Raw genomic sequence first — 23280 nt, forward strand, 5'->3', positions numbered from 1 at the left:
GTATGAAAAAGGGAAATTTGGGATAAATACGAAGATTTCCCTCCAAAAACTTTTTTGTTTTAAATTTGGCGCTACAATCTACTCAAATATAATCTACTCTGAAAAATACTATGGATTATACGTAATGCGTATGCCAAGTTTCGTTGTAATATTTAGAATAGTTACGAGGGATAAAATATTTCTCAATCCTGTTTGCCAATTCAAATGAGTTGCTATCGGAGAATCAAAGCCAGTACTAATACAATTATGCTTCTAATGTAACACGCATTACACTCAAATTAGTGGCCCTGCGTAGCGTAGTCGCTAATGCTCTCGTCTTTGGTGCGAATGGTCCTGGGTTTGATTCCCGGTGGAGATAATCAGCAGATAAAACTTATAATCTTTTTCAGGCCAGTCTGCCTAAATGAAATTTCCTTATTCATACTATGCACATGCCGAGATGACACATAACATGATCCCACGCTCCTTCCTTTCTTCCTCCCAACTTCCCCGGGTAGTATGAACGCCGAGGGACGTCATCTCTCATACGTGATGGGCTAACACGGGCCACAACTCTAATTTTCATTCCTACAATCAAATTACACCATTCAATTACCATTCGATAATAGAAATGCAACACACCCACACAAATAACAGCTAAAACAATCCAGACTTCCCTTGTTTCGCTCAGAACAAAATCTAGAATTTTCTGAATATAAGGAAGGGAATGAGAGGGAGGAAAGGAGGAAAATGCTGTAACTCATTTTTTACCATGCGCATTAAATGTGAACCTAGCGTACCGACAAACAATGCCGATAAACTTCCTTTTCCTCTTACTTTTGCGAACTGAAAACACAAATATTTCTACGCTACTCAAAAACACGTGGTTTAGTTTCAAGTCCAAACGTCAAAGGACGTCATCACCCTATATCGTCGAACGCAAAGAGCAGAAAATGCATTTCGTTATAATATTATCCCTGTGAACACAAGAAAAAAAACTTTGAATTAAGCATATAGATTCTAGGGGATGATAAATGATTACGAACGTGCCTGTTACAGGGTTTGTGCCATAAGTTACTATATATACAGGGTTTGTCCGGGAAGTAATAGGACTGATTTTATTCCGCCATGACTACTTCAGAGCGTGCGCGCACCGACTGGATCCAGTAGAGGGCGTCCCTAGCTAACGAACGAGCGGCTGGTCAGTTGTCTCCGAGCATACGGAGGGTCAGGACAGGCTTTTTCGCACGACGTGTTTCTGTGAGTGGTGCAAGCCGAAAATGCAGCGTTCGTTAGAGCAGAGGTACGCGATTAAATTCTCTGTTAAACTCGGTAAATCTGCGACACAGACGTTTGATATGATCAAGCAGGCTTACCCAGATGATGCTTTAGCAAGAAGTGGTGTGTTTCGGTGGCACAAGGCCTTTTCGGAGGGCCGAAAAGAGGTCGCCGATGAAGACCGTGCTGGAAAACCTTCGACTTCGACAAACACCGACAATGTGACTCGTGTGCGCGAAGTTTTGAACTCAGACCGTCGACTAAGTATTCGTTTAATTGCCGAGATGTTAAATTTACCAAAACTTGGTTCATGAAATTGTGACGGAGCATTTGAACATGCGCAAGGTGTGCGCGAAGATTGCCCCAAAAGTGCTCACTGACGACCAGAAATTGCGGCGAGTGGAATTGTGCCAAGAAAATTTGAACATGTGTGAAAGTGACCCTCAATTTTTGAATAACGTAATCACAGGTGACGAATCATGGATCTTTGAGTATGATCCCGAGAGAAAGAGGCAATCTTCCGAGTGGCACACGCCGGCGTCTCCTCGCCCAAAAAAGGGAAGAATGAGCAAATCCAAAGTGAAAACGATGCTCATTGTCTTTTTTGACATCAAAGGCATCGTCCACCATGAATTTGTTCCTCCTGGACAAACCGTCAACGCCAAGTTTTACGTGGAAGTGCTCAAGAGACTCAAACGAAGGGTTAATCGAAGCCGACTGGAAGCTGCACCACAACAACGCCCCGGCTCACACCGCCTTTCTTGTGAACAGCTACCTGACCAAGGCCGGCATCCCAACGCTTCCGCAGCCGCCCTACAGCCCAGATGTGCCCCCCCGGACTTCTTTTTGTTTCTTCGCCTGAAACTCCCGATGAAAGGCAAGCATTTTGAGACGACAGAGGGATCCAAGCAGCTTGCACCGCGGCTCTCAAGGGTATTCCGGAGAATGACTTCCGTGACGCCTTCAATGCTTGGAAATCGCGCTGGCAGCGCTGCATCGACGCAGAAGGAGCCTATTTTGAAAGTTTTTTAAAGAATTGTAACGATTGGCTCAATAAGTTTTTTTTTAAATCGATTCAGTCCTATTACTTTCCGGACAAACCCTGTATATATTTGTCCCTTATATATATATATATATATATATATATATATATATATATATATATATATATATATATATATATATATATATATAAAGGGACAAATAACTTATACTTTTCAGGAACACATTATGCAACATCTAGAATAAATGTGGAAATTCTTACTTTTAGAGAGAAAAGCACGCTGTTTTCCTTTCTATGTATGGGATACACGTGTCATATCGTCGTATGAGAACCAAAGGAACGTAATTCCAAGGATGGAATTTTCGTTTGCTTGGACTATGAACATAATTCTGAAAGCCCCAAGAAGTTTACTTTGTCATTGACTTGTCTGCTATGCAATAATATGTTTACCATCTTATTAAAACATTTGCTTGAAAAAAACACTCCTCTCTCCTATAAACCTACCAAAATTGAGTTACATTCCCCTAGTTCTCATACGAGGATATGTTTCTACTATTAACGGTGAAATTCACTACACTTTTTGCTTACATGATTCCATTTGATTTATGAAATGAGGTTCAAACAAATACATTACATGACTAAAAATACTCTGGAAACATCCCAAAACAATTAAAGCACAATCATAAACATTATTAAAAAAGTGGAGATGTTTTATTTTAGCATCTGAGATACAACAGCGGTGTGCACTATGCCTTTCTCTTGTTATACAAGTAAGGCAGAGGCTTCACTCTTTTACATAAGAAGCAAATGGACTTTTTTTCCTCGTTTTAGCCAGAACATGAGTAGATTTTCAACTAAAGCTGCTTCTGTTACATGAAAAATAGCAAATGTATTACAACAAAATAACATATATATATATATTTATATTATATATATATACTAGGTTTGTACGATTTGACGATGTTTTCTAAACTAAAATACAAAATTAATAATAATATAAGAGCTCTCGATATGAGGATAAAATTTACACGTAAAAAGGATTCAAAAACTTAACACAAAATCTACAGCTCAGTCAACGCCTCTGAAATCTTTAGAAATATTTCAAACAGAGACAGTTCAGTATCTTACAGTAAAAAGAGTAACTAAAGTTAATCATACCAAACAAAAAAAACGTTTCTATTAAGTCCCGAAGGTTTGACTGGACTTGTTTTCCTTAAGGAATAGGAAAAAGGAGGACTGCTAGTTATACGAAAAGCACGAAAGAGTTTTGAAAGAAAAAGCTTCAGGCTTCTTTGTTTCCATTCTCGAGACTTAAAAAAAAAAAAAAGTTTCCCCACAGCGACACACACACTTAGTCAAAATACTGCTGCCATTTCCCGAAGCTGAATATTTTCCTCATCTTTCTTTTCCCACTTGCGTCAACAGACAAAAAAAAGTGCAAGAAAGCGTTCAAGCAGAGAAACGTCATCCTTTTATGTCGTTCATATGCACACACATTCACACACCCACACACAAAATGAAGTCCAATCTCCACTCCTGCATTTCACACGATCTACTGCAAGGTGTTTCAGTCAATGGTCCAACATCGTTTAGAAGTAAATAGCAAGGCATCTGGCATCTTTATGTATATATTAAGTGTTTCATTTATATATATATATATATATATATTTATTCTTTTAACTTCTTTCATATTCATATATATATATTTCTCTTAACGTCAATAATTAACTTTTCACATGACGTAGTAACAACACTTTCTACATTTCCAAAACATTTATATAACTGGCACTTTTCCATTAACCCGCTGCAGGAACCTGTAAAGCAAAATATAAAATGGTTAATGTTAGCATTGTAAGTCAACAAAATCTTAAATAAACGCACCTGATTCCATTTATTTAGAAATTTAATTTAGCTAGCTCAACTCGACTCTTAATGAAAAACATAGTGGAGAAAGATCTCAACTGCAAGGTAAACTGGACAAATCACGTGCAAATCTTAAAAAAAAAAAAAAAAAAAAAAAAAAAAAAAAAAAAAAAAAAAAAAAAAAAAAAAAAAAAAAAAAATCCGGACAACCATCAAATTAGCTGCTTTTATTATTTTTGACGTTACTTTGGAAATGAAAATATAAATCCAAATCAATTTTAAATAGTGTTCTTCTATAGTACATCAAATTATCTTTTAGTTTTATCTTAATTTTTGACGCTGCAACAAAAGATGCAAATCTTCTAACGTTCCACGTTAATGCAGTTCAGGTTAAGGGAGACGGATGACTAGGCAAGTGAATGAAGGAAGTGGGGGTACACTAAGAAAACCCGCAGGCACGATCTTGTCCACCACAAATTTACCTGGCCAGGGATCGAACCAAGCAAACTACACATCAGAGTTAAGCGCTTTGCCACTGAGTCGCTGTGCTCCCAGCAAAGTATGCGTATATATATATATATATATATATATATATATATATATATATATATACGCTATTCATTTAAATAATTTTAATTCCCCGAATATGTATCACTTCGTAAATTCTGACAATTTTATGTGAAATTCTGGTCAATATACAAGCTTCAAGTAAATAATAAACTTACCTCTATATTCCGCGACGAACTTTCTTTTACTCATGAATAATACAGGTCCGCTCTATGATCTTCCTCAGCACAAATTCTGGTTGTATTACTAGATTTTTTAAAAATAATCACTGTTGAAAATTGTCATCTGGAAAATTAGAATCATCTGATAAAGCCAATGACTGGTGTATTACTTGTTACTCCTCCAAATCTGGAATGCCGACTTGCTCAACAGAAATTTTCTGAGAACTCAAATTTCCAAAGATGTAGAATTGAGGGAGTAACAAATAACATACAAAGTTTCTTTTTCTTTTCCTTCTTCCTTAGATGATCTTGTGTTCCTATACTTTTCCAGGGTAACAACTTTCAACAGTTTTTATTATTATTATTATTGTAATACAATTGAAATTGTACTGGGGAAAGTCACAAACCGGACTGATACTGTTCGAAAAGAAAATTTGTCGTAGGATAGAAAATATTTGTTTATATGATATGTATCTTATAGTGTCCATTAGTAAATGTACATCCACGTACTTATGAAAATTTATTTTCCCCCTTCAGGTATTTAATACAGAAACAATACAACATACGATTGGCTTAAAATTAATTTAAGTATTAGTAAGAATAGGAAATAGAAACATAGGTATACATCTGTACCGAAGAAATACCGTATTTACGTGATTCTAAGACGCACTTTTTGTTGATTTTTTTTCTCCAAAATCAAAGTGCGTCTTAGATTTGAGTTACGCAAATTTAGGCCAGATTAGATGGAGTTTTGCCAAAAATTGCTATAAAACTGACGCAAGCAAGTGTTGTATCGTAATTACATTAGGAAAAACGTACCACCAGATGTACATGAATATATCGTAAATTCCAGGAGTAAGTTCAATGCTTCTTTATTTTTTTATAATATTATTTGTTTGCCCATGTTTATTAATCATAATTTTTTATTGGAAAGTGATAACTTTTGCTACAGATTGAGAATGTATGCAAGAATTTATTTTTTAAAACTTTTTTTTTACCTATTCTAAAGTAAAGAAACGCCAATTTGGTCAAGGTATTAAATACTATTCCCAAACGCACTATTAGATACGTTTTCAACTTCTAGAACAAAGGAAGTGGTCTGTTTAGACAAGAAGTCCATTTTTCTAAACGGAAATACTTAAAACAACTAAAATGAAGAATTAATCTACTTTGTTACTCATTTGTCTAACTGGAAGCACATTTATTATATTATTATTATTGATACATAAGTGTCTGAGTTTGATCTTATTTTTTTCTTCAAGTAGGGTTTATTATTATTATGATCACGGATACCCATCTGAACGCAGAGCCAAACAAATGAACGTCCATAAGCAAATTTTCTTATGAATACTTTATTTGTGCATTTTCTGCAACATAATTTTAACTTCATGCACTGTCAAGATCTAAGTTTCAATTAAGTAATATTCTCAAAATATTTATGTCTGGGGAATCATTAATGCTTTCATATTCTGAAATAAGACTTTTGGTTTGGTTTTAGTATGTAAGAAGCCCGGCCTCCTGAAAAAAAAAAAAAAAAAAAAAAAAAAAAAAAAAAAAAAAAAAAAAAGTCGTCATGGCTCCCGTTAGAACTACTTGTTATCTACCCAACTGTGAATAGGTAAATACAACTACGAAATGGATATTACTTTGTTAAGTATGAACTCAGTATTTATTGTTCGGGTACCAAAGATGGATTAGATAAAAGAGAATGCACATTATATAACGAATCCAAGTTTCCTTATTTTCTAGTTACTCCAGTAGTCTGAATTTGAAAAACCGTTAAATCGCTGTAACAAAGTTACTGCTCAAAGCGCAGTTTTGTCATATTTTAACATAACCTAATCAGTTTAAGCAAATTATTAAACGGCTAGAGTTGTTATACTTAGTGATCAAAAATCTTACTTAAATGATATTATATCAAATTTAGATAGCAAGCCAAAAATGTTAATGATTTGTTTGACTAAATATTGACAACAGTATCAGTAACAAGGAGCAACAGTTTCTAAGGCACACTGAAGTTTTGCCTAACCTCAGAGCCTCTGCCGGGCAGGCTCTACAAACTTTGAAATCAGAAACGTTTTAACAGGGCCAATTTTGCTGCCAATGCACTTCAAATATAGTAATGGTAATTACAAAGTTTCTCCGTTAATTCTAAAGAGATCTTAGTTTTAACGGTAACTAAAACAGCTTACCACAGCCATTACAATCTCAATCGAAATAAAAAGTTCTACATGAAATGTTTAAAATGAAATGACATATTTGAATTTTATGCCCGTTATGTCGGCTAGGCTAAAGGAGACGGTGATAATAAGAAATGAATGACATGATGGATTGAAGAAAGTGGGAGGAAATGGAAGAACCCCCGAGGAAACCCACGCATACGGCATTTGTCCACCACAAAGTTCACTTGGCGCGACCATTGAAAAATTTAAATTCACTAACGCTAAAAATATCAATGTCATAAAAGTACATTGAAGGTCTACAACCACAAATACAAACACACCCACCTCAAACCTACCACACGTATTTTATTGGTTCCCCTAATCTCATTGTGCTGACTGTTGTTGAATTTCGATTTTTTCCACAGTCATATCTGGATTCATTGCAGTGGCTTCCTGAATTGCTTCTGCTAGAGCACGGTCGTGATCAATGGGATCACCATCCGACTGAATTGTGATTTTCTGCTCGACTCTAGTTTCCACTACGCCATCACGTTCGGTTTTATACTGAAAGAAAGAAGACACCCTGCCCATCAATCATAGGAAATTTATTCAAGTTCACAAGTACACACAGATTATTCATGTCAAATCACAGATAATTATCGAAATGGTAAAAGATAATTTTAAAGTTATGTTTAATTATTGACATATATAACCACCGTGAGCTACGGAACTACTTGAACACGATTTAAATACACTTACTGCGTTAAAAAAATCCTTACGGCTCTTGGATTGTTGGTTTTTACTTATTTATTTTTACAACTGACTAAATCAAATAATGGTATATATATAAACAGTGAAATGATAAATACCCACAACTCTAAGCAGAACAACATGCGATTGATTCGTTTTACGTTATTTACCTTTCGTCCCAGAACCTGGCTCACGTATTAAGGCACGTTCAATATATTAAACTGAACAATATCTTTCTCGGCACCCACAACATACTAAGAGTGGAAGTTCTACCTGTTACAGATATCCTTATCTACTTATATTTTTATGACTGGTTATGTACTTGGTTGATTCGGGAGTTCAGTATTCTTTTCAGCACCGAGGCCATACGAGACCTGAATCTACAATTTAACATAAGATCCGAACGACGAACTCCCACCCGGACACAAACCTGCGTCTTTCACGCCGAAGGCGCGTGGTCAGGTACTGTATACAAAACTGGTTTCCATAACTCTCTGGCGGAATGTGAAAGTGAACATTTCAACTTATATTTCTTACCTGTTCCATAGAAATGGAAACGGATGTCATCTTAATCATTTCAGTTAAGTTACTACTGCAAGATAAGCGAATTAACCAGTACAAAGTTATAAAGTTTGAATCAGATAGGGGATTAGCTTTCTTTTCTTGCCTCTCATTGTTCCTATATTTTATTTGATTAATAGTGGTATTCGATATCCGGACGGTGGTAGTAGCAGTGAAGTAAATTGGTGCTTATGTTTCTACTTATTTTAACAAGTCAATACACATATGGTCCAGAACACAAATTTTACACTATTTACAATATATGTCCAAATGAAAGCCAAGAAAGAAATGAAATGTGAAACTAAAGTAAAAATAGACCTAGAACTTAAAATAAAATGAAAAAAGCTACAAACTTACAGTAATTGTTTCTACTGTTCGCGTTTTGCTGCTGATGGTTTGTGAACTAACAATTTCTCCAGTTGCAGTGTATGTACCATCCTCTGATTCCATCGCCACTTTCCTACTTTCTGTCTGCACCACAGGAACCTGAGTGGTGCTCTGAGCGGTCACTTGCACAGCTGACGGATCGTATTTTATGCTTTCGGTTTTCACAATCGGAGGCTGTTAAAAGCAAAGCAATACGAAGGATGAAAAAAGCAAAATACTAAGGAAATAAAAATATGCTTATGGATAAAAATATGCTTGTCGGAACTTTATTTAATTAACAAAAATACTACATTTTTGATGTTTTACAATACAAAATCAATCAGTGCGCAAGATGAAAACTGAAGGAACACAAAACTACGAATTAACCGATCTTTACTTATTTGCCAGATACGTAATTGATTATGTCGAACGGGGACGTCAGTTTGCAGGTGCGTTTTAGCTCTCTGATCTCTTAGACTTGAATTATTTTAATCTACCACGAACGTTCGCTTCCTACAAAAGCCTATACGATAACTACAAACTGATAAAGAACAATCTTATTCCATAATCATTAGTTTTCATTGGAGGTTACTCCAAGACTGATCATAAACAAAAGGACATCCTAACAGACTTTGATCACGGAAAAATTACACGGCTACGGAGGAAAATTAGTGTAGACGAGCGGTCTTGTCCATTACATGTAAACACGTTACTACTAAGTCATCCTACCATTAAGGCTGGTTGTATTTCCCATGTCTACTATCTTATCAACCGATTTAACTGTTGAAGTAACAAATGTAGGCGGAGACTAGGGATGGAAGAAAATGTTTGATGTCCGACTTACGCAATTGTCTTAAATGCAAACCATAGCATGTGGTATGTCATTCAAGTAGCAAATTTTCGTAGAAATTGAATGGTACTATTAGTTTTGCTCTAACGTAAACAATTACGAAGTTATGACTATTTCTCTGTTTGTATCACTGCAGGTGACATTAATACGATAGCAGTTAAAATTGTCTACATGCGTCAAGGCTATCATCTGGAAAGGACTTCCATCAGCAATGGTACTGTGTTCGAAGTGCTGAAGAAATGCCAAGAAATCGGATCTGTGGTAGATAAACTCACGACTAGTTCACATGGTGGAAGACGAGACGACTGTGGCAGTGTTGGCATCATTCAGTAATGATCCCAAGAAAAGCGCATGTAGCGTAGCCCGTAAAAGTAGTGTTAGGCACCTTACTCATGCGCATTATGTCAGTCAAATAGTAGCACTCTTATAATCTACAACTTCACCAACACCCACAGAAGATAAGCCAAATTATCGTCTGGAATTTGCTTGATAGCTAAGAGCAGATACGACAAATTCCCCATATTTGCCGCTGTAGTGAGCACTGTTTACTGACGAGGCAAACTTTTACGTGTCAAGCGCGCTTAACCAACAGAACGTCCGGTACTGATCAGATAGTAATCCGCATTTACAGGTGTTCACAGAAAAGTAATGGTGCGGAGTGGCGTGTGGGGGGACTCCCATTGAGTCCCTTCATTGACGGAACCCTAACGGCTATGAATTATCGGGGATGTTAGAAGACATCATCTTGCCATCACAGCTGTCGGAGGATGGGTTATTCCCTAAGTTTTTCCAGTACAATGGCGCCCCGCCCCATTGCAGTATCTATGTCCGTGAGTTACTCAATCAGTTTTCTAATGCGTGGATTAATCGGTGAAATATTCCATCGTTCCCTTGACCTGACGCCACTGAACTACTACCTGTGAGTCCATATGAACTCTATTGTATATGAGGTGAAAATTAGGGATGTTCAGCATCTCAAGGAACGAACTGTGGACGCATGTTTTAACATTACAGCCAACACTTTGCGCAAGGTTTTGCGTGACTAAGAACTCAGAATGCATCTGACAATCGACCTTAATGGGGAACACATTGAACACATCCTGTGACAGTGCGTGGTCCTTGCCGTATGACTAACCTCTTTTGTTCAGAACACAAAAACAATCAACTTCGCAATGATTAGCGCTAGAGCAAAAATACCAATGTCATTCAATTTCTATGAAAATTTGCTATTATCATGACATACATGCTATGGTTTCCATTAAGACAAGATGCATAAAATTCGAGATGGCGGACGTCATTGTGATGACATATATCTCCATTCCTATTCTCCATCTATACATTATTTTAATTATATTTTCAAGCGTTTACCACTTATCACAGTGTTTCCACACTTTTGGACCACCCAATATTTAAACAGATAATAGTTAAGATTACTCATTGCTATCGGAGGTCGTTGTTCGGTGCTAAAAGAAAAGGCTCATACTTTGATTACAAGTGAAATTTAGTAAACTTGATTATCGAGTGGAAATGAAGTCAGTAACGAATTTAGATTTCAAATGTGTGAATACTTTTGAAGGTAAGATTAAACATTCATATACGTACGAAGTATCAACATTAAAACAAATAACTGTAAAACTTATTACTCCTAATTTAAAATCCAATACTAAAGAAGCATTAATAGGGTGAAATTGTGACAAGATTTAGGACAAATATTAGTGTGCAAGAATAAAATCTTGTCATCTTTAAGAAAATGTTTAAAGTACGAGTTATAACTTTTCTTCTTCTTTAATAATAATAAGTTGAGGGAGACAAAGTTCTATATGTTTACTACTGCGTAAGAATATTGTATTACGGACCTTCAACCCTTCAATATGATTTTGGTTGCTTCCAAAGCAGTTACCATATGTTGGAATAGTTACTCTAATAAGGTAACGACACATAGCTAGTTATGAACCGTATGTATTACATGGTAATAATAATGAATTTTACTCATCTTCTTGTATTCTTTGTCATTTTTTTTAAAACATCATTATTATTTCGAATGCTTCAATGGGCTATTTTTCCTCAAAATAAACGTAGGTTTAAGTAATTTTTTTAAATAAGTTCGTCACATGTTTAATTCTATCAACACGGCGGAAATAAGAGTTTCATACAAACTGTACCAGTGCATTGTACTAACAGCTCTCAGTAAAACTGGAGGTGACTTTTTTTTTTTTTTTTTTTCTATCAACAAATTATAACTATATACATACGTTTAGTGCATAAACAACTAAACAAATACCCTGTTTGACTGTATTACAGGTTTCATGAGGAATTTTCTTCAAGTTTTCCTTTAATTGGTTTCTTCCCTGAAAAGTTTCAAGATCTTTTATACAGAATAGAAATGTGAATGCCAGAGAATTATGACAGTGAAGTGCATGCAGATATCTGGGTTGTAAGCATCTGCATTTATTTTACTTAATATTTTGTATGTTACTGGCTGGGCTATTTTCAGAACTTTTAATATTGTCTACTGCTTCTGCGTTATTCACGACACTATATACAGGGTGATAATGAATTATACTGACAAACTGTAGGAGATGAATCAATCACAGAGAAAAAGTTCATATGGAACTGTAGGGAGAAGTGCATAGTATCACAGCTGTGGGTTCAAAACTGTGGAAAAGCTAAATTTCAATACGCACTATTTCGAATACGAGAAACTGGAATGGTGATCCATATAAGTCGCGAAGCAAGTCATACATTTGCAATCCAAAAATATGTATTTCATCAATGTGCAATGGATGTGCAGAGGATTTCATATAGGATATAGCTTCCAGATATGGTCTTACTTTAAAGTGGATCCAAAGTAAGCAAAATATAACCACTAACAGCAGTGAACACGGAAGGATTCGACAGGAACTGCCAGCACCACCGTCTCTTGTGTTCGGAATAATGCGTGCTGCAATGTTTTGTTTTACGGTTATATAGGTGAAAACACGTGAAACAAAATTCATCGCAGTATACGTTATTCCGAACACGAGATACCGCGGAGATGGTGGTTCTTAACCTTCGATTTCCTACCGAAGCATTCCGTGTCCACTATGTTCAAAGCTTTATTTTGTCTCCTTTGGGCCCACCTTTAAAAGCAGAGCGTATCTCAAAATTCTGGAGATCACATCTGCGAATTATACCCTTGCAAGGAATCCCCTGCACACCCATTGCTCATTGATTAAAAATGCATTTTTGGAATGTGTATGTATAACTTCCTTTACACTGAACGGACTGCTATTCCACGGTTCCTCAAATTCGAAATGAAGAGTGCTGAAATTTAGCTTCTCCACGATTTTGGGCAACTCTAGCTTTGAAACTACAAACTTTTCCCTGAAGGTCGATGAGAACCTTTTCTCTTTGATGCGTGGAACAGCCTCTTACAGTTTGTCCAGTTTCTCGGTATAGTTCATTAACATACCCTTTGGCTAGCTGGGGAGCGTTTGCTCAGGCTACGGTCTCGCACCTCAAACTCACAATTTTACGAATTTCAAGTTTATTTTCCTATTTCAACTAACTAAAAGATAAGATTATGCATCCCAAGAAAACGCCAATTTAAACAACATGGAATTTCTTCATCTCCCCTTTAGACCCCTTAACTAAAAATATTCATCTTTGGCAATTTCCTTGTGGGTTAGTTCCCGAAGACTACAATCACGCCAAATTTGATCATTCTAATCCTGCCGGAAGTGCCTAATTATTGTGGGGTGTAGAAAATGTCCCATATAAATAACATGGGAAAGATTCTTCAGTTCTCCATAAAACCACTTTACAGTTGGAAATTTTTATTTTTAGTGATTTACTTACTATCCATTTCATAAAGATAGGCCCCTGACTTCGTGGTGCTGCCGTGACGTTCAGTCAAAACTTATATTGCATTGTCGTACCTCGTTGGAATTGCTGAAATGTTGTCTTTTCAATACTTAAGACATAAAAATTTTCTCTGTACTATGTAGTGAGAAAAAAATAAAAATTAATGAAAAAGTGCGTATTTTTTCGTATTTTTTTGGTAGATCAATGTTTAGAGGACTATATCTCAGAAAAGAGATCACGTGAAATAATTTCCTGTGCACAATATGTAGATGCATCCATTAACTGTAAGTTGTGAAAAGTTCAATTTTCATCACTTGATACTTTTTGTGTAATTAAAACAAATGTACGACGCTCTGATCTCCTTTACCATGGTAGTTAGAGAAACGTACAATCCGCGGCAAAAAACCTGCAACATGAGGATGTAAGTTTATTGTGAAACTACGCCTAACAGCACAGAGAATGAATATAACGTCTAAGTGGAACGAATCACATCAGGATAAACCTCGGCCTCCTCCCGTGCACACTTATTTTGGAGCAAAAGACTTCGTCATTTCACAATAAACTTATATGCTCATGTTGCAGGTTTTTTGCCGCGGATTGTACAAAACACTGTTCGAAAATTTGGAAGTCTAGTGTTCCAAATATTTGAAACTATTAACATAAAAAGGTTTAGTTGATAGAGTATTTATTTTTTTAATTTTTTTAATTCAACATGTTCTCTGCGTTAAGCGGTGAGCCATGTTGCAGCCCAATCTTTAAATTCCCCGCGCTTATATGAAGAAACAGCATACAGTAAGTGGAAGTGCGGCAACGCTGTCGTGCAGTGTTGTCGCGTTCAGGAAGTTTGTAGCGCGAAGCTTACTTCATAAGAATGTAATAGGAAAAAGTATTTATTATAACCTTTCACAACATCATAAGAATAATAATAATGCATTACACATCTCAATTTAATCGAAATAAAACGTTGAAGTAAAACATCCGAAAACTCATCTATTTACTTCATTCACTTTCGTAATGGGTTTGTTGACTCATCGCTGCTCCTGTTATCTTTCTGTATACTTATTAACAATGGCTCCATTTCTACCTCAAGATCCTGTATCAGTATACACACTTTCCAGCTTACGAACATGTTAAAGGTTAAAAAGAAATGTATCCTTGGCAATCACGTGTTCACCTAAGTTCTGCGATCAATTCCCCTGCCGAATGTACAATAACACAGAATGGGTCCTTTGTTTTCTTTCAACGAAAAAAAAAAAAAAAACCAAAGCAATGAGTAGGTGACGAGGGCTGTATTTGGGTCTAATCACGTTGCACTGATTACGTCTTCAACACTTCCCTTCGGTTCGTAGGCGTCAAAAACTTAGACATGCACTCACACCATATGGGTTCATTGCAATGAGACGGACGAATAGGCATTTATATTTTCCTTAGTATATGTCGTGGCTTTTGATTATATATATATATGGATATTCCTTTACGAGTGGTGGTATTACAAAAAGAAGAGAGAAAATTTTTAGGGATAATGAAATTGCAGAACTGATGAATGACTCCGACTCAGACGGTTATGAGTTAGTAATGACATTGATTATTCTGTGCTCAGTGGCGTATTCGGGAGTGAACAAGATAGTAACTCTGTTTCAAGTGAACCTGAGGCTGCGTCGGGAAAGAGAAAAAAAGTGTCGTTCCTATTCAAAGACAGATTCTGATGTAGCTTGGAGCGATAAAATTCAAGTAAATGCATACCCCTGTTTAGTGGTATCCCGGAAATTGATCAAAATGCTGGGCTATCTACAGAGTATTCCGCATATAAAGTGTTTCAGCTGTTTTTACCGATGAAGTTTTATAGTAAAAAAAAAAAAAGTTGAATTGATTTTGAGTTGAGTGAGGCTATATGAGGCGTCGACCTACTGATTAACGTGGAATCCAAACTACATGAGCTTCTCCCAGGAATAGTAGTAAAAGTTATGAATCAATACGCAAAACAGCAGATTGAGAAAAAGAAAAAAATACTAAAACAAAAATCTTTGTTTTCTAAATGAAAGCGTGTTACTTTAATTAAAAACAAGGAAATTTTTACACTAATTATTCACATAAGCCTTGTACGGAAGCCAGCTTTACGCGGTTTTACAAATCAACTACGCAAGAGCTATTAGTATGTCTGTCAAGTGGTGGAACAGATTTTCTGTGAAGTGTAAACTCAATATTACATATCAATTAAGGTTGTATCATATAATAAAGTTTATGCTTGTATTTGTTTCTGTGCAAGTGTATTTTGTACTGCGTGCAGTAAGTGAAAAACTGATAAAAAGCAACAAATTTTCGAAGACCATCACATGCAAATCCAAACAAAATAAGAGTTCGCTTTTCTAATTTTGAACATTTGGCACATTTTCTGTATATCCTGTTAATTACTAAGAAATTGGTTTAAAATCTGTGGAGATAAAATTTTAAAAATATCTCTAAAAAGTGCCGGACAGTGTGCGTGACAAGTTTAAATACCCGTCCGTCTGAGAGTGTATACGCGCCAGGAAAATGTGGCAACGTAGCACTCCGTATAAACTGCGATAGCGAAGGGCGCAAAGCTGAGAAAATCATAATGTCATATTTGTGATTATTTATCTTTTAAAACATGTCAAAACAGTTTGGTTGAAAAAGCTACTTTAAGATCTTTCTAAAAGTTTTTTAAGATTGTTAATACACCGCAGCAATTCAGAGATAATGATGTCTCACTTTTTACTGAATAACAAGAAAATTACTACGTGTTGAGTGATGAAATTTTCAGAACTTACAGGTAACATATGCATCTACATATGGTGCACAGGAAATTATTTCATGTTATCTCCTTTCCGAGATATAGTCCTATAAACATTGATTTACCAAAAAAGTACGAAAAAATACGCACTTTTTCATTAATTTCTATTTTTTTCTCACTACACAGTACAAAGAAAATTTGTATGTCTTAAGTATTGAAAAGACAACATTCCAACAATTCCAACGAGGTACGACAATGTTTTGACTGGACGTCACGGCAGCACCGCCAAGTCAGGGGCCTATCTTTATGAAATGGATAGTAGGTAACGTTAACGTAACGTACAAGCATACTGAATTTCAAGTTTTTATTCCAATTCCAAGTACCTAAAACATGAGATTATAGATCCGAAAAACGGTCCACTTAAACAACATGGGAAAATTCTTCATCCCCCTTTCGACCCCCTAAAAATTAAAAATATTCACTTTTGTCAATTTTCCTGTCGGTTAATCTCGGAAAGCTACAATCATGCCGAATTTCAACTTTCCACGTCAACCGGAAATACTTCTTTAATTTATGTCAGTTCATTTATATATATATATATATATATATATATATATATATATATATAGGGTGTTTCAGAGGCGGACTGGGAGTACAAGGGCCCACCCGGAGAATGATGCTTAGGGCCTTGATGAATACCGAGTTGGTCTGGAGTCTGGACTGCCTTTTTAGGAATGAACACTTAGCTGGAGATTTGAATGGCTAAACCCCCACCTCTACGAAATGTAAAGTTGCGTATGCGTATCTATAGCCAAGTATTATTTTGCTTTCTTTATTTTCTATAGTCTGAAAATCTTTGCAATGAATCGTACATGTGCCTCCAAAGCAGCTACTGCTTATATTAAAAGAAATCTGAATATAAAATGATTCCATCTTCAAAATTATGAGGAATTTAATTTTTATAAATGGCACATGCAAATGAGTGAATACATTATAATAAACTTAATTTCATCGTGTAAAATAATAGTCTATCTTTGTAGATTCATTTACATGATACGTAATGAAGAACATTGAGTAACCATCCAATTATGGAAGTGAGAAAAAAGAAAGTAACATTTTGAAAACACAGAAAGTTTAGAAAAACAGTTAAATCATTTCTGATAAAACACGCTGAGTTTGATAAGAAATAATTTCTTGTTGAGTTCTTAAATAGGGGAGGGAGAGACATTGCTACACGGGACACATATGTACGAGGTAGATATTTTTCCATTGTGAAGAGGTAAATGGACAACAGTTTGGTGTTGACAACTGGTGTCAAAAGAACATCGTAAGGCACAGTTAATGGATGGACGCAGCGTTCTATTCTCTGTACAAAAAACTTAATTTCTTAGAGGAAAAGTAAGTTTTCAGTTGTGTCTTTGTAAGCTTATATTTGTAATATGCACTGGATTTTTGAAAACTTATGTATGTTGCATGAAAGTGTAATTCTTTACAAATAATTTCATATATGCTCAATTACCCTGCGTGGATTAATTTTTCAATTATAGAAATTAATGGTCCTGAACTTCGGTTGGGCCACATTAGTACACATGCGTGTGGGGTGGATTGGTACGGACCTATGTGCCCCCACTGTTCTGTACCAATCTACTCCTTCCATTTGTAATTATAAAGGTAGACTACTCTTTGTGCATTCCCCATGTATCATAGTTTACATTATTATTAACATCACGTAGAAAAAGTTACTGATATTATAGACTATCTCTTGTGTGATGGCTTGATTTCCGTAATCAAAGCATAAAAATAAATTAACCAAAATAATATGGAAAATCTTTCCTTTTATTATATTTCCGACTTTCCAGAACCATAGGTATAGTCGATAGGTAGGTCTACATATAAACTTTCGATTGGAAAATGGTTTAACCGTTTAGGACGCATGATAGCAAAAATGTGAAGATTCTTCCCCCGGGTCGTAACATGCGAGTGATTGCAATACGCACATGTATAACAAAACCAATCTCAAATATATATATTTGTATATGGATGCTAAAAGCCAGTATATAGTAAACGTTATATTTATTCGACTTTCAGCAACCTATTTGAAAGCTATTCGGCAAAGTTCTTGAAACTTTTATATTATAAAGTTAACCAAGAAAGTCCTGTCGCTTTTCGTGGAGGTCTGTGTTTAACTGGCCCTCACACCTTAAGTTGAATGCGAATGAAGAGAAGGCGAAGGTCAGTTCTTGGTGTGGATATCCAACATACTCCTAGTTGTGACAGTTCAGTTACACAGTGAACTTGCGTAAGGACAGAATGAACATGGGACCTCCGCAGAGAGCCCTAAGGGCGTGTATGCTGTACGAGTTCCAACTGGGGTCAAACGTCGCTGTAGTGGGGCAGAAGATATGCCAGGCCTTGGAGAGGGTGTTGTAACTACGCGGACAGTGCAGCAGTGTTCAACAAGTTTCAAGACGATGGCGAATCACTCGAAGACGCACCACGTGCCGGAAGAAACACATGTACAAAATGAAGATCTTCAGGTAGTTTGAGACGAACAGTGGCCAAACATGTGAGGAAATGGGACTGCAATTCAGTGTGAGTGGAGAAATTATTCAGCAGTACCTCCATCAACTTGGGAACCACTAAAAGTTGGGTCGATGGTTACTACATGATTTGACACCGGAGCAGAAGGCAACTTGAGCAGACACCTGTTTCTTAAATGTCTAGTCTGAGGAAGGAGCCATTTCTGGACAGGATGTTGACATATGACGAGAAGTGGGTCCTGTACGAAGCTCCACGTCGTCGTCATCATTGGTTAGCATCCCATGAACAGATTCCGAAATAGCCGAAACCAGCATTGCATCATAAGGTCATCCTGTGTATTTGGTGAAGTTTCGCGGCATTGTGCATCGGGAACTGCTGCCACCTGGTCAGAGCATCAATGCAACTGTGCACTGTCAGCAGTTGAGCCCTGTTCAAGAAAAACAAACTCTGGAGCGAGAAGTTTTGAATCGCAAAGTGATTCTCCTGTTACAGGACAACACTAAGCCCCACGTGGCTATGATGTCCCGGCACACCATTCTACGCCTTGGATATGAAACATTACTGCATCCGCCCTAATCCCCAGACAATGCACCGTCCGATTATCACCTGTTCCATTCCTTCGACAATCACCTTAGAGGACGCCAGTTCAAATCCCCAGTAGAAGTGCAAAATGCACTTGGTACCTTCTTCGCTTCATGGTCCACCAAGTTCTACCGTGATGTAATCTATGGCCTTCCAGAACGTTGGCAGAAGGTTGTCGATATTGATGTGAACTATGTTTGATCTTCCAGATACGTCTTGGGTGACATGTCGATGTTCGACGGTGGTGGGTGAAAAAGCGACAGAACTTTCTTGATTCCTTTATAATAGCAAAACTTGACCTCGTTTGGAGACGAGGGATACCGCTTGAACCAAAAGTATATCTTTTCCAGTTAGTAGTTGGAGTATGAAAGATTTCAAAATTTTGTAAACTTCAGATAGCTCTTGGACTGTTTACTTCTATTTTTCCTTATAGAGACAAACCTCATTTATAGTACGTTATCTTTGTAAATAGTTCGCAAAATTTTTAATTTTTGATAAGAACAGAAGCAAGCATTGCACTTTAAAATTTTATTTTGATTTTTTTTTATTGTATCTTATTTTACTTTTTTGTAACAGGTTGAACTAGATCTGTTGAATTACTAAGGATTTTTACAATTCTTCACATTCTTTTTATGAAACTTTTTTATTTTACATTTTTGCTGCTGAAGGGCCTTAAATCTATTGTTACAATACTAGAATTTGTGAAAGTTTAGTAGAATAATATCTCAAAACATTTCATGGAAAAATAAAACAAAAATACGTTATCTCTATTATCGCAAAGTCTGTGTGATGTTTGACTTTGATCGTACGAATCTGCTCTAAGCCAGTACCAATCTGCCCCTACATGGGAAGATTGGTACGCATTACAGACCTTTCTAAAAGCTTTCATTACAGACCTTTCTAATGTCCTAGCTGTAATTTACTCCAGCTAGGACATTAGTAAAAACAATATTGTACATTGAAAATGTAGCTAAAGAATCACAGTTCAAGTAGGAAAAAAATCATGTTTCTCAAGCTGACGACATGTTCTAAAATCTCGGGTAAGTAAAAATCGTACCAATGTATCCTCCTCTCCCCTACTAATTAAATTGGAAAATTACTACAATATATTAGCACTACAGCCTAAAATACTTTTTCTACTAACGGTAGTTAGGAATCACCCTCTCAAAATCAAGAAAGAAAAACATAATGAACAGAACGAACTTTTGATATAAAATTTTGCATACTTATTGACTACACAGAGGTGATAACGCATTTGTCAGTCATGTTTCTGATGCGGTTTGCAACTCTTATAAAATACGTGAGTAATGAAGTTCATTATTCAAACCAACTTTTACAGCAGCAGTTTTCTAAAGACAGAAGAAGATTTCCCAATTTCATCGATAATTTTATCATTAGAGATTTTCTGCAGAACATCCTTTCAATGGCCATAAACATAAGTGATTCCCGAATATGATTTGACAAAGATGAACGCGTATGAGTTTTATTTAATTTAAGATAACTGAATGCTCGCTCACACGATACTTGAGTAACTGAAAGAGTTATCAAATATTTGTATACAGTAAACAGTGTTTGTAAAGTGGAAACATGCATATTATATCTTCATAGCAACCTGTAGCACAGTGTAACACAAGTAACACTGTTTACACGGATGATTTTCGTTGCACACCTTATAAGACTGCCTTCTGAAAAAGAGGCAATTCATTCCTCAGGTTCACTTTCGCCCTCCAAGGCACTACACTTAGTAGAACTGTCGCATTCTGCAACATCTACGTCGGGTTGTATGTCAGTACAGTCTTTATTATTTGTTTTATCACAGTAGTCTGGCAGATTTTTCTGGAGTTTTTCCCAAAATTTTAGCAAAATTCAACTATTCAGATTTCAAATTTTCATGCTCAACTAAACATTTTTCAGCTATCTCCTGCAAAGCATCTTCTGAAATACCCTCATTTCGTAAATCAATAAATTGGCGAACATCAAGACAAAAAGCATCGAACATTAATTTTTTGTTCATCTGTCCCGTGGCCCGAACCTCAAGAATTTGAGCACCACATGTTTGAACTCAGGTCCCTTCTATTCGCTATCAAATATATTGCGTTGTCCCTTACTGACATGCAGCATCACAGTATTGTCTTGTAATGTTCGGTTGAATAACATTCAGGCAAAGCATGGAGAATGGCATGAGATCCTCTGGGGCCAGATTTCTTGGACTTCGGTCCCGGGCCAGATTTACATAACCGGTGTGCTCGGAGGAAACCGACCCTTCCAATGCAACCATCCACGTAGAAAAACTCCGTGTTTCATTGGTGAATAGAAGGGACCCGATCCTATACTTTCGGGGCACGACATCTGAGAATATCAGGCCTCAGGCTCGATTTGTGATATCACCGCTCTGCTCAGGGGACCACCACCTTTCCATTGCCACCTCCCACATTCCAAAAACTACATATTTCATTGGTGTATCTTCTATTCAATGAACAGAAGATATCCAAGCTCGAAACTTCGGGGCCTGATTTTTGGGGCTTCGGGCCCGTTTTCTGACATGACCACTGTGCTCAGGGGACCATTATTTATTGCCACCACTCGCGTCCAACAACTTCATGTCTAACACGGTTTCCTTACCGTAGATGAATCAGCTCCATGCTCTTTTTATGTTATCGATTGATCATCACATAATTGAATACATAAATTATGGACGAGATTACATTTTTGAGTTAATAATTTACATGTATTTTTGAGATTTTTTACTGTCTTATTGATTTTTCAACAAACAAGGCTACGGGTTGGGCACGGGCCTCTTTTGCTAGTGCCTTCCCCCTTCGCTAGCACTGCGGGCCCATCAGTTACGCCACTGGTTATTATGAACGAGAACGGAGTTTTGAATTAGTTATAACTAATCGACCAATATCTTAAGTGATTTTGCATAGGGCAGGGCCCAACCGAAAATCCTCTGCTGACAACGTTTGGGAGGTGATTGCTGACACCACGATAAGACAAAAAGTATAGACCAACCTGGGTGCACAAATACCTCCTTTCGGAGTTATAGACTGCCGAAAAGATGAAAAAATTAACTTTAAAAGCCCATAGTTCAAAACTAGAGAACCTACCGTAGTCAAGTCAAGACTTCACTTAGGAACTAGTATGTGCCCTATCCAAATACCTATGTTTCAGAACCCTGCGGTACTTCCGCAACAATTTTTATATAGGTAGTTGGTGAGTACTTCAGATTATATGCCCATAGTTCAACTCCCTCTATAAAAATTGTCGCGTGAGTACCTTAGGATTCTGAAACATGTATTTTTGGATAGTATACGTATTAGTTTCTAAGTGAAGTCTGAACCCGACTACGGTAGGTCCCATAGTTTTGGAGCTATGGACCTTTAAAGTTCATTTTTTCATGTTTTCGGCAGCCTATATCTCCGAAAGGAAGCATTTGTGCACCCAGATTGGTCTATACTTTTTGTCTTATCTTGCTGTCCGGAATCATTTCCCAAACATTGTCTGTGTTTTGAAATATATATATATATATATATATATATATATATATATATATATATATATATATATATATATATATATATATATATATATATATATATATATTGGAGGGAGAGAGGGGGGGAAGAAGGAAAAACAGCAAGTCTCATAGCTTTAAGTATGATATCTGTATCAACGAAAATAAGTACAACTGATACACTAATTATATCATATTAACACAATATGGGCTCCACACGATGCTCTAATTGAACTTGCTGAAAATCAATGAAAAATGTGATAGTAATCTATTTTCTTCTCAGAAGATTTCATATAAGTGTATAACAAAGTATTGTCTAACTATATTTATGAAAGGTGGAAACAATCGATTTAAAATATGTACACACCACAATCCTCTGTAGGTGCGAATTCAATAACTTACAAGAGAGGAATTGACTGGACCGTGATTCGAGCCCGGGATCTCCGGCACACTGTGCTGATGCGTTAACTTCACGCTACCAAGTACGCTTCCCAGACCAACCAAACAC

At 36.5% G+C, this 23280-nt stretch overlaps 1 protein-coding gene across 6 annotated transcripts in view; it reads right to left on the bottom strand.

The window, feature by feature from the left end:
• Positions 1 to 2949: 2949 nt before the first annotated feature.
• cora (erythrocyte membrane protein band 4.1 like coracle) overlaps positions 2950 to 23280 on the bottom strand; it is a 106100-nt gene continuing 85769 nt past the window's right edge. For 5 of the 6 annotated variants that reach the window (XM_081742724.1, XM_081742732.1, XM_081742708.1 and 2 more), the window contains 3 exons: positions 8682 to 8885; positions 7359 to 7577; positions 2950 to 4074 (listed from right to left, as the gene is read on the bottom strand). In XM_081742724.1, the coding sequence (XP_081598850.1) occupies positions 7398 to 7577; positions 8682 to 8885 (384 nt within the window). In that variant the 3' untranslated portion in view covers positions 2950 to 4074; positions 7359 to 7397. The remainder of the gene's footprint in view (positions 4075 to 7358; positions 7578 to 8681; positions 8886 to 23280) is intronic. The other variant, XM_081742716.1, reaches the window with a different exon arrangement.

The sequence above is a fragment of the Thermobia domestica genome, chromosome 2 (genome assembly GCF_964235325.1).
Source record: "Thermobia domestica chromosome 2, izTheDome1.hap1.1, whole genome shotgun sequence".
NCBI classification, from domain to species: Eukaryota; Metazoa; Arthropoda; class Insecta; order Zygentoma; family Lepismatidae; genus Thermobia; species Thermobia domestica.